Source organism: Chelmon rostratus, chromosome 11, assembly GCF_017976325.1.
Source record: "Chelmon rostratus isolate fCheRos1 chromosome 11, fCheRos1.pri, whole genome shotgun sequence".
In the NCBI taxonomy this organism is placed as follows: domain Eukaryota; kingdom Metazoa; phylum Chordata; class Actinopteri; order Chaetodontiformes; family Chaetodontidae; genus Chelmon; species Chelmon rostratus.
This window is the reverse complement of record NC_055668.1, coordinates 13,163,400-13,175,399: the sequence shown is the minus strand read 5'-3', so window position 1 is coordinate 13,175,399 and position 12,000 is coordinate 13,163,400. Positions and strand designations below refer to the sequence as shown.

The 12,000-nt window shown below is 39.4% G+C and overlaps 1 protein-coding gene across 1 annotated transcript; it reads right to left on the bottom strand.

Moving 5' to 3' along the window:
* Positions 1 to 4,864: 4,864 nt before the first annotated feature.
* On the bottom strand, positions 4,865 to 11,910 carry LOC121613955 (rho GTPase-activating protein 19-like). The gene is made up of 11 exons (XM_041947687.1): positions 11,852 to 11,910; positions 11,282 to 11,535; positions 10,282 to 10,362; positions 9,514 to 9,723; positions 9,163 to 9,389; positions 8,967 to 9,053; positions 8,197 to 8,262; positions 7,560 to 7,781; positions 7,369 to 7,464; positions 6,312 to 6,422; positions 4,865 to 5,753 (listed from the first exon to the last, which is right to left on the bottom strand). Exons 1-10 carry the CDS (start codon positions 11,896 to 11,898, stop codon positions 6,336 to 6,338), a joined length of 1,377 nt encoding a protein of 458 aa, XP_041803621.1. The 5' UTR covers positions 11,899 to 11,910; the 3' UTR covers positions 4,865 to 5,753; positions 6,312 to 6,335.
* Positions 11,911 to 12,000: the final 90 nt, after the last annotated feature.

Below are 12,000 nucleotides of genomic sequence, written 5' to 3'. Positions count from 1 at the left end.
AAACTATGATAAATGCTAATATTTTCCTCTCAGCTGTGATGCAAAGCAAATCCTTTTTGTTCCTCTAGATCTCTTTTTGATGTAGGGATGATATCCACCACAGTTTGCTGATGTAAAAAAAAAAAAAAAAAAAGAAGAAGAAGAAGCTGTTTTCTGTCTCTTATTTTCTCCTTGCAAACTCTTCTTCTGTCTTGTCTTTGTGGAGTTGCTGTGCTCTGGTCTGCACACGTCTGCGTCTGTCCTCCTCTTACTCAGTCCCGCTCTGCTCTGCTCGCCTGAAGAGAGAGGGAACAGGGAAAGAGCAGAAAGGAAAAAAAAGCCAGTCTCTTTCTCTTTCTCTCTCTCTCTCTCTTACATACACACACACACACACACACACACACACCAGTCATCCATCACAAGGATCTACAAATAGCAGAGCCCCCCCCGACTCCACCCCTACCCCTCCTCTCCTCCCCCACCCCCTCCCTCCTCACACAACACCCCCCCCACAGAACCCTGCCTGAACTCACTCTCATTCTCGAGGTCCCTCTTTCATTCCCTTCATTCTATTCACAATACAAATCTACTCCGAGTATCTTTCTTTATCCGTTTTTCTTTTTTTCCACTCACTCCACTCCCTCTTTTCTCTCAGGTTTGCCTCCAGGCGAACCCCCCAGAGAGAGACCTAACCTGCATGACACTGCATAACCCCGGCCTGAAGGGACAGGCTGTGAGGAGACTGGGCTGTGTGTGTGTGTGTGTGTGTGTGTGCGTGCATGTAACGAAGGAGAATCCACCAGGGAAGAGAGGAATCAACACCTCAGTCCTTTGAGGCAAAAAGGCGAATAAATAATCCGTAAATGTGGGTCTTAACATGTAGATCAAGTGTGGCCACACAGATAGAGGCTGCAGCAGGGAGCCGGGGTGGAAAAGCTCACACGCACACACAAACACAGACTTACAAATATTCACGATCTGGTGGGAGGGCAGACCACAGCCATAAAGAGTAAGTCAACACCATATTTTTTAAAATCAGCATAGGCACAGGGACAGAGATTATATCCTAATATATACAAACGAAAAGACAAACAGCTATACTCACAACTATACCTGCTCTGTTATTTGGATTTATGAGGGTAACTGGCACACAATCCCTCTCTTAATGGCAGGACCATGCATTCCCTGACTCAGTGGACTCAAAGCATAAAGGCATAAACTAGACAGTGTTGAGAAGGGAAAATTGAATGATTAGCAGCATCTGCGGGCCATTATTTACTTTAAAGGAATTCTTAGTAAATATTATTTTGCAAAGGTTGACATTGCGTTACAACAGTGGATATATTAGAGGCCAGCCTTTTGTTGACAGTGTAATTGTAGCTTTCAGGAAACTTTTCCAAATCCATATTGATTTGCAGTTCGTGGAACTGCAAATTAGCATCCTGGATGTGGGTAGGAAATGGACCTCTTGTTTTTATGGGTTCGGTCCAAAGTGCATTGTTCACAGTTATCCACGCTATAAAACAACTGGTGACACTTTGAAATAAGATGGAGAAGTTACCAACGGGAATGAGCCACGACAAGCGCTCCTTGTATAACTCTGTTCATGGAGCAGAGTTTTGTATTGGACCAGCGTGTAATGATTAGACCTTCAATATCTGTGAATATGCATATTGAACACCTACTTAGGGAAGCACGCTGAATTAAACGCTTGATCCGCAGCTAAATGACGCAAAACCAATAACTGGTACTTGGGCCACTTTCCTATTATACATAAATGTCAGTTACTAGTTTTACATCCCCTCAGGTAAGGTAGTGCAACTTGTTAGTTCAGTTGGGTGATGCTTTGACATGATGGGACAAACTAAAGTTCTGACACATTATCGCTTTAGTGACATCTAGAACCTGATGGAGCATCAATCAAGAATGACTCATTAGGCGCATATGTAGAAATTCACATCTTGGAACTAATTATTACACACTGGCTCATTGACTCATTTGCACAGCTTCTATAAGGCTTTGGGGGTCTGTTTTAGTACAACTTACTATATTAAGGAGCCACTTCCACTGTTCATTAATGAACAGATGTTACGTATCGCTTGGTAACTACTCCAGTTTTTTTTTTCTTAAAGTCAATAAAAGTTAAAACAAACACCTCAGCTATCCTCAGTCAATGGCTGTGTTTGGCTCAGCTCGAGTCACTCGGTCTCTGGTCTAACTCTACAGAGGACTTCGCTGCGGGGTGGATCCTTTCCAACATAAACACCGGCACAGTCACATACACCTAAAAACTCCATTCACTTTAACTAGCAAAGACACAAGGAGCGGAAAGAAACAGACAGGGGAGGTTGTAAGTAGAAAAACAGTTCAGTCTGTGTGCATCTGTCTGCTTTGTTGCTTGACCAGCTCAGCACACGTGCACATGCATATATGTGCGCACACGTACACACCTCAGGAAAAAAAAAGGCCCCATCTGTCCCAGTAAAAGCGTCAGTGCAGCGTAGATCTTCTCTCTATGAATGGCTAATTAAAGAGGAGACAGTGGTGTTTAGTGGTAAAGGGGGGTGGTGGTAACGTCCTCCTGCTCTCAGAGTCGTGATAGGAAAGCACACAAACACACAACAGAAATCATTCTGCTGCTCTCAAAGCCGTGGGAGGACATGGCAGCAATTTACAATTAGCCTGGGAGAGGAGGGTTTGGAAAACACAAGACCTCAACAACGACTGATGAGGAACCAACTGCAGTTAACGTGATATGGCACCCAATTTAAAAAATTCACAGTCTTCCTGAAGCCCGTGGAGTTCGGTAAATATTTTCCTACAGCTTGCACCCGAAGTTAGAAATCAAAGACGCAAACTTTCATCAACATGGAGCAGGCAGCTGCCCATGGCTGAATAGAGGGATGAATCCATTACTTGACTCACAAAACTGAAATGTGCTTGACAGAGAGAGAAAAAACAGGAAGAAGCCAAATTTAGCATCCAGAAAAATCCACAGCATGCATCAAACCTGAGTCATTTGTATTTCACTCTCAGCGAAGGAAGATAAGAAAAATTCCTCCATCCAGTGTTGAAAAAATACAAAAGTTAACAATTCAGGAACAAAAGAAGTTCATTTTTCTCTTCTAATACGTGACTCTAGACTTCTAGACAGAATTAGCTCCCTCTGAAAGGCATTTGAATGCATACATTTAAAGCACAATTACATCCACTCATCATATATGCTTGTGGGTTTGTGTGCGCACCAGATAATGTAAAGTTGATTACAGTATGTCTGACTCATTTTACAGTCATCATGCTTATTCTGGAGTAGGAATGCTAAATAAACCCCCTCTGGAGTTTTGGCTCTAAAACAATACTATTCCTATCATGGAAGATGTCTGTTGTATATTTACAGAACATGAGAAAAAGCAGGCACATTCTCACAGATGTTTACAACATATACTTACAATACCAAACATGCATTGACATGGACACCATAATGACACACTGAGACATTCCTCCTATTGTGGAGAGCATGCCTCCACTCTTACTATCCACCACTGACCCTCCACCTCCATAAAATATGCTCAATTTGGGAAATATTTACTGCTAACAGCAACAATTTTGGTAACACTATTATGTTTCCCTTTAGTGGTCTTCTGGGTATTTCTTTTCATTATTGTGGGACATATGTAGCCAAAAAACAGACTTAAATTGTTTTATTTAGCATGTCTGTAGAATTCAGCATGTCATCACATTTGTTTCATTTGAATTTTTGTTTTTTTCCCCATTTCTCTGGTGAAAGTTTACAAGCAATTTGTTGACCCTCTCACTGTTGGACATTGGGACATGTACTTTTAAAGCTGCGAGAGGTCAAAGCAAGGTACACACAAAAGTGTAAAGTAATATTTTTCATTTTTAAAGGATGTATTGTACATATTTTTTAAATGGGTGTTATTATGCTACTAATCTATGGTATTTAACAGCACGAGTAGTTAATAAGCAGATCTTTTTCTCACTTTGACATGTCTTTAACAGTTGTCTCTATTTCAACCGGAACAAGGATATGTTGTACCAAAGGTGCTCTAACTGACTAATTATTTGCAACTAAACAGCATCACCTTGTGGCTGCAATTAAAACAGCATCATACAGTTGCAGACAGCAACAACTGAAACTCCAGACAAGTGAAAAGACATAAAAACAGCACACTAACATTTAGGAAAAGTGTCGAAATGACAAGGGTTCATAATTATGTCAACATCCTCCTAAAGCACACATTCTGACACGTCAAATAAAAAGACAACTACAGAATGCAGCTTGTTGTCTTTTAATTACAGTGACTTGCATAGCTTCACAGTAAAATCAATACCATCAGTTTAAAGGGTCAATCAAGTTGGCCAATGCGACATTTGCCACATTCTAGTTAATCTGTAACAGCTGAGTAACTAATGACCTCCAAAGAGCTACTGGAAGAGTAAGACAACAAGGAGGCTTTAAAAGTAGCAGTGGCTCAAACTCTCCCAGAATGCACTTGGGTTAACAACAACAGAAGGCAAACAAGAGCTTCATCTTCGTTTGCATTTAACTAACCAAATAAAAAAAGATAAAAACGGGCAATAAAACTTAAAAAATGATAAAAAGTCTTACATCAAATAGCCGATAACTAGTAGCAGTAGTAATGCACATAAAGCTGTTAAACTGTATACAATGTTGCATAAGGATCGAAACTGGCTTGAGAAAAACTGACACATAAAGACAAAAAGCCAAGATGCTGTTTAAGGTAGAAGTAGTGTAAATTATCGCAGCATTGAAACCCAGGATTTGAGATAAAGTGGAACCAAAAAAAAAAAAAAAAATATATATATATATATATATATATATATATATATATAACCTACACAAGCTGGTTCTTTGGCCTTTCACTCTGTATCTCCCACCCTCCAGCCGTCATCCTCTACTAGTCTTCACTTCCAGATTTTACTGACACTTCAATTATTTCTTTTTATGAATTTCAGCGTACTTTAAGACCTATTGGACAATAAAAGGAAAAAAGAAAACCCCTAAATGTTAAATAAAAATTGCATAATACAGTAACTTAAGACATATTCACTTTAAGGCACATCTCAGAATTCACCGGTTGAACAGTCTGCAGTGACTGTCTGAGTTAAACTAAACTGACTACAACTTTCATACAAAAGTAACATTTAAATAGGAAAAGCCTGTACATTGCATCTTATCAAAACATGTGATGTACTGGATTCCAGGACCTGAAACATCCAAATGACCAATAAAAAAATAAATAAAAATAAGATTGGGAATTAAATAAACACATTTCATTTGATGATAAAGCTAAATATCCATAAATCCACTGGGATAAATAAAAATCACTTGCATCCTACAGAACATCGTGAATGAACAAGAAGTAAAGAAATTAAGATAGAACTCCTGCACACTTGCTTAAAAAACTGGTAAATTGCATTGACTTAAAATAAAGCATGAAACATCCTCATTGTTGTCCATTACACCCTTTTAGCTTAGCCCAATACTTCTGGTGCTTTGCTTGCTATCTTATTTACCTTTAAGACCTAAACTTGACTTTTTGAGGAAAAAAAACAAAAAACAGCTGAGTACAGACCTAAACATGGTGTCAACACAAAGCTACACACAAGGCACTACAATGTTTAGTCTGTGTCGATACCTCAAGGTTTAAAACCCCCCACATGACACTCAGACTGATGTTTCCTTAGTTGTGAAGATCACATTCTTTTAAAGATGGTTAATCCTGGATTAGCTGAGGAGAGAGAGGGAGAAAAAAAATATAAGGTAATATTTAATCCTTTCAGCAGAGTCGATCAGGCATCATTAGCAATGTAAGCACTGCTGAGTCTAAATGGGGCTAGGCTTGCTTGTGGTGAACCACAGACAGATGGCTAGAAGTGCCAGAAAACTCCTTCAGCGCAGTCATGAAGAAAACTATTTGATGACAGCTTTAGGAGTGAATCGTGCTGCTCCACAATTTAAATGTGACATTTTGATTAGTTTGGTTTAAATACATGAGAATTACTACTTTAGCATTTCTCCATACATGTACATCATCATAGGGAAATTCTATCGAGAAGTTATGCGTTTTCAAACATTTTGAGTTGGCTCAAGGTCATTTCCTGTCATACTGGTGATGCTTAAAGTAATAGTCAACCTAATAATGTAGTGTCAGGCTATAACTATTACCTACAGGATCGCATCTGGGGGTGATGATTAGTTGACTGCTGTTACATAAGGGGCAGGCTGTCATTGTGGGACTTGTTGCATAAAATAGGTTCGCTTTGTGGTGTAACAGCGCAATACTCACTCCTCCACAGCTGGTGTTTTCTCTTCACTGACCATCACTAGAACTGCTGGCTAAAGCAGTCTGTAGTCTGCTGTTTTCTTTCTCTGTTACTTGGCTTCCCAACATCTTCCTCTGTTTTAATAAACAAAAAATCATTAGTGATAGATACTGTTTCAGAGGCTAGGCCTGTATTAAAGACACCCTGTAAATTTTTCTTGTAAGCCCAATTTAAAAAGGTTGGGACACCATGTAAAACAAAACAGAATGTGACAACTTGCTGATCTTTTTTGACAAATACCTAATTGAAAACAGTACAAAGACAATACATTTAATGTCTTACCTCATCAACTTAATTCATTTTTGTAAAAATCTGCTTATTCTGAATTTGATGCCAGCAACAGGAGTTGCACAAGTTGGGACAGGAGCACCAAAAAAAGTTGTGGAATGCTCCAAAAACACCTGTTTGGAACATTCCACAGGTAAACAGGTTGATTCACTTTGTGAACACATGAATGTATAAAGGATGTTACAACATGGGCTCATGGGCTTCATAAAATGGTTGGTAAACATTCGCCAAGGACAGCATTCTGCTTTTACTTTCGTTTTTCACAGCGTACAAACTTTTTTGGAATTGGGGTTGTATTATATCAGGCATCTCAAACCGGTTCCATAAAGGGCCGCGTGGCTGCAGGTTTTCATTCCAACCCAGGAGGAGCACATCAGGCCAACCAATCAACATCAAGGGATCACTTAGTTATCAGCTGAAGACTGAGATCAGCTGATTAATTGATTCCAGCCTGGTGTGTTCCTCCTTGGTTGGAATGAAAACTTGCAGCCACGCGGCCCTTTATGGAACCGGTTTGAGATGCCTGTATTATATAAATTAACATTTTTTCATTTAAATGTTTTTTAATAAAAATGTACGACATGCATCATTAAGACTTAATTAAGACAACATGTATTCAACATCTCTTTCATAAAGAAAGAACTTGTTCTGGAAAATCTGAAAAAAAAAAAAAACGATAATAAGGCTGAAAAGTGAAGGCTGTCACTGTGCACTGGATTACTGTCAACAAACCTTGATGATTCCACCTAACGAGCGTGAACGCCAGTGTCTCCTGCTGAATGGTGTCCGAGTGTCAGCTGAAGGTGTCTGCAAAGTCTGCTTTTCAAACTGCACACAAAAACATATGAACAGTAGGTGCTGGGTTGCAAGCAGTTAAACCACATGTTCCTTCTCTTCACAATGGGTACGCTGACCTATCGTACCTGTCTGATGAGCTTCTTCTTTTTGGCAGATTCGGGCATGTTGTTGACCTGCTGGTACAGCTCTCTGAGGGCAGATTCAGTATAACTCTGAGTCTCAGATGACCGGATGGCGCAGACGCTGCTGACTGCACCATCAATTGTTCTCACGGAGGGAGAAGGTGAGGCAGTTGTTGTTGCAGACATGGGCCCATCTCTCGTCCCAGAACAGAGTGTCAAGTCATCCTAAAAAACAAAAAAATGTTATCTCACTAAAATTACAAGCTCTTTTCTAAAGATGTGATGACAATAAAATGTGTACAGTTGAGTCACACACTGCACAAGGATATGAACAACAAACAAATAGTAGCTCTAAAATCAGAACACAGTATTTAAGAACTTTTATTTCAAGGTGCTTTGAAAATCTTTCTATTGAGTGCCCAGTGGCAGATTACAGCCCCTGCAGATTCTGTATTTAGACATGATGTACCTAAAATTAACCCAACACTCAAGTTACTGGATTTAAAGCTATCAAAGGAAAAGAGAAAAAAAAACTCAGAGGGAGCTTTGAAAAGAGCTTTATATAAATGCAATGGTGTGCTAACAGTCTCTTTTCACTAAAACTAATTCAGACATAGAGGAAAAGATAGAGGACACTCACCTTTGATTGAAGAGTTTTTGATCCTGTGAAGTATAAGCGTGTATATTCTTTGATATATGCAGGCGCCTTCAATAAAAGCAAAAATGGACAAAAGTCCTCTGATGTCATTAGGAACAAATAGGAGAGTCATTGTGAACAGTTAATCTAGTGTGCCACGGATTAATTGATTGTATTTTGGAAATTCATGGCCTCAGTTTTACCATAAAGCATCTGCTTGGAACAGTAAATTGCATGTGCAATATAGCAGGAGAACAATACCTGCTATAATACATCAATGTTTATGCATGAGAATGAAGAAATATAAAGGAATCATGGGATGTTAAAGGCTGCTGATTTTGGGACAAATATTAACAATGTGCCTTCACTGATTTTTCTTTCACATGTAAATTCTGTATTCTGTCTCCTTGTCCTGTTCGTTGCCCTTCATGTAACCCCAGCAACAACACCACTTGTCATGAATGGTCTATTCAAAGCAAAGAGCGAACACATGAAACAGATGAAGCCTTATTTTGACATTGTTGTGAAGTATTGTATATTTATATCTTCATACAGTATCTAATTAGAAAGACCTGCTTGTGATTTCTTTTGACAGTAAAGCAAAAATTTAATACAGACAGATCATGCTGTGGTTCCTATCAGACAGAGAAAAGGAACAACAAAGAAACATGTTGCATTTCACGTTTTGAATTGTACATGGTTTATAGGTAAGTCAAACTTCAGTAAGAGAATAAGAGGTCAACTCCAGAGCAACAGGCTGTAAAGCGGCCTACCTTGAACAGTTTTTGTGAGTGCCTGATGAGGAAAGCTATGCCATTATTCAGTTTCTCGATATTTCCCTGTAGATCACCAGCCATCACCTGTAAAATAAATAAATAAATAAATAACTTTAAAAAATGGTCAGTCATTGTGTACTTGCTTTCAGTAACATACTGAGAAAGGTAGAACAAGTGAACCTAAGGTCCTTACATTTTTGGGCCAGATGATGTGTGGAGCAAACATTGTGGCTAGATTGATAGCAGACATCTTGTTGGTGTGCTGATTGCGAGCAGTGTGATATAGCAAGTCAAGGAGCAACTTCAACAGACTGCGGTTGGCTGGTGGGAGCAGCATGAAAAGCAGCTGGAATGCCTCAATCTGGCGTTCCTTGTCAGGCACATTGGTCTTATCTCCTTTTTCATCAAAGCGAGTCAGCTCTGGACACAACAGAAAAGACATAAATATTATATAATATTACAAAGAACAAGGGGGTCACTAGTATTTACTTTCCTTTATATTGAGCCTGATATGACAAGGATCTGTTTATGAGTCAACCCAAACCTCCAATCTTCAGGTGAGCATGATAGTGCCTGTGTGTGAGCAGAGGCTCTGGCAGTTCTCCCAGGTAGGCTTTGAGCAATGTGGCCGCATCATTGGGGTGGAAGTCGCCTGTCTCTAGATCTATATCTGCCCCAGCATTCAGCATTTCCCTCAGGGCTGCCTGCCTCAAGCTGTGGCCTGGCACACGGAACAACCCCTCCACATGAAGGTCTGAGGGGTGGGAGAGAAAGATAGAGAGAGACAGCCAAAGAGGAGGGGAAAAAAAAGAGATGCAGTGTGTAGGCGGATAGACACAGAGTGAAGGAGACATAGGGAGACAAAGACACAGAAGTGGGGAGAGAGACGGAGTGAATGAAATGGAAGGAGGGAGGCAGCAGGAGCAAAGTGCTTTCAGATAAATTATTGACCCAAGCATTTGCTCCTGGTGTCCACTTTCAGTGAATGACATCATGGCTTTCTAGAAATAAACCATGACCTCATGCTAATTCACTGTTCTTCAACTAAGTTAAAGAGCAAGTAGCATGAGTTAGCATGCAGCCTTGATGCTGAACAAATCCAATTCTTGTAAGAGTTAAAGATACTGACTGATCAAACAGTTTGAGCAGATATATCAAGATATTATCAAATTTAGTAATTATGAATGGTGTTTGTCTGACACAACCACTGTCATGGTTAGGGATCTGTTTCCTAACAAGGTCACACATGCAAAATGAATGAAAGTGCTCTGCAAATGGCAGAAATTATGCATGTATTTGAAGTGATACTCACTTTTACTCAGGTATTCAATGAGCTGATAGATCTGTGCTATTCCTTCTTCAGTTAACGGCGCACCAAAAACCACTCCTTTGTCTGAAAGACATCAAATGGCACAGTAAGACTGACTGCACCCTATGTGTCCAATTAGATTAATTCAATAACACCAGTCATTCTTTTCATTAAATCCATTTAATGATCTATAATAATACAATATAATAATATATGATCCCATAATATGATCTCAATCTACCACATCGACCTATTGCTACCTTCGATATAATATACAACAGCAGAAATCCACATTACTTACAAACAAGACAATTTTGAATATAAAAACAAAACAGGTGCAGTCTGCTGTAGGGCTGGGTGGTTAATAAGATTTTTTTCAATTCTGATTTTGGCTTTCAACGATTAGGAAAAAAGATAATTGAGATTAAGCAATTATTGGGAGGCATTCTGTTTCAATGATGCTGTTGTTTTGTCTTGATATAAATCCAGCGCTCCTATACAGCAATGTGCTCTCGACGCTCCCTGGCAGCCCAAACTCAGCCCATGATATCGGTGTACATATTACATTTATTAGTTTTGTTATATTTAAAGTTCAATTAAATCCACTTTAAATCCAGATTTTTTGAGGTACAATAAATCCATGTTTACAAAGTCAATAAGTAATCAAGTTAAATAATTGTCATCTCAATATTGACCAAAATAATGATAAGAATTTTTGCCATAATCGAGTAACCCCAGTTTAAAAGTTTATGTGGAGACTCAAACAAACCATCACTTTAATTATCAATTAATCCGTCGATTGAAGTTAGAGGCTGATTTTAAAGTAACTTGTACTGTAAGTACTGTAATAAATATGTGGATACATAGACAGTGGTCACTTTCTAGGTTATTTGTCCTTTCTGATGCAATAACATTATACAATACAATAACTTGATACACACCGCATTTGTATAAAACAGTGTTTCAAAGACTGTTAGCATACTAATGGCTCTGCTGGCCTAACCTTTCCGTTTCAGGAAGTTGAAGGAGCGTAGAAAGCCAGTGGAGGGGGGCACCCGAGCCTCAGACTCTCCGGTTAGCTGAGCAAACTCATCCCCTGGAAGGTCTATGAGTCGAGTGATATTGCTCAGTACCATATCCGCGAAGGCCTGTGGATGCTCATGTCTCAGCCTCTCCACAAAGAAGTCTGGGTTAAAGATCACAGGCTGGCTTACGGTCGGCTTTTCCTGGCTGATAAACACACTGCATCTTGTTCCCCTGTTAAAGAGAAACAGGGAGTGAGGGGTTCATCTTGAGGTGGAATAGCAAAGCTTCGAGTTGGTACCTAAACTTTAGTAGTAAAATAAGAGGGGGCGATATGCAACGTTATCATAAATTTGCGAATTAACGTTAGTTTGTGTTAGCATAACAAGTTGTTGCTAGGTTAGCTACGTTGGCTAACGCTAACGAGTCTGATGATAAGTTACACTACACAAAGACATTTAATTACCACTGTTCATCCCAGAAACCGTCACTGTAAACTGTATTTCTGACACCTGTAAATTTGACAATATACTAAACAAAAAGTTTGTACCGTCTTTCCAGTTTGTGATTGTTTTGGGGATCGCTTTCGGCCGCCATCTTAGTTTTGAATCTTCCGCTGTTTCATGTTAGTTCCGCCCACAGCGTTGTGATTGGCTCAAATATACAGACGTCAACAGTAGGGAGGGGCGATATTCCTAC

What these genes read in the sequence shown, in the direction of transcription:
- LOC121613955 (XM_041947687.1), bottom strand. Translation starts at nt 11,898, where the DNA reads ATGGCGGCCGAAAGCGATCCCCAAAACAATCACAAACTGGAAAGACG. An exon ending in CAAAAACTCTTCAATCAAAG is followed by an intron (nt 7,782 to 8,196) that starts GTGAGTGTCCTC and finishes TTTGTTTTTTAG; the next exon opens with GATGACTTGACACTCTGTTC. An exon ending in CGTTAGGTGGAATCATCAAG is followed by an intron (nt 6,423 to 7,368) that starts GTTTGTTGACAG and finishes TTATTAAAACAG; the next exon opens with AGGAAGATGTTGGGAAGCCA.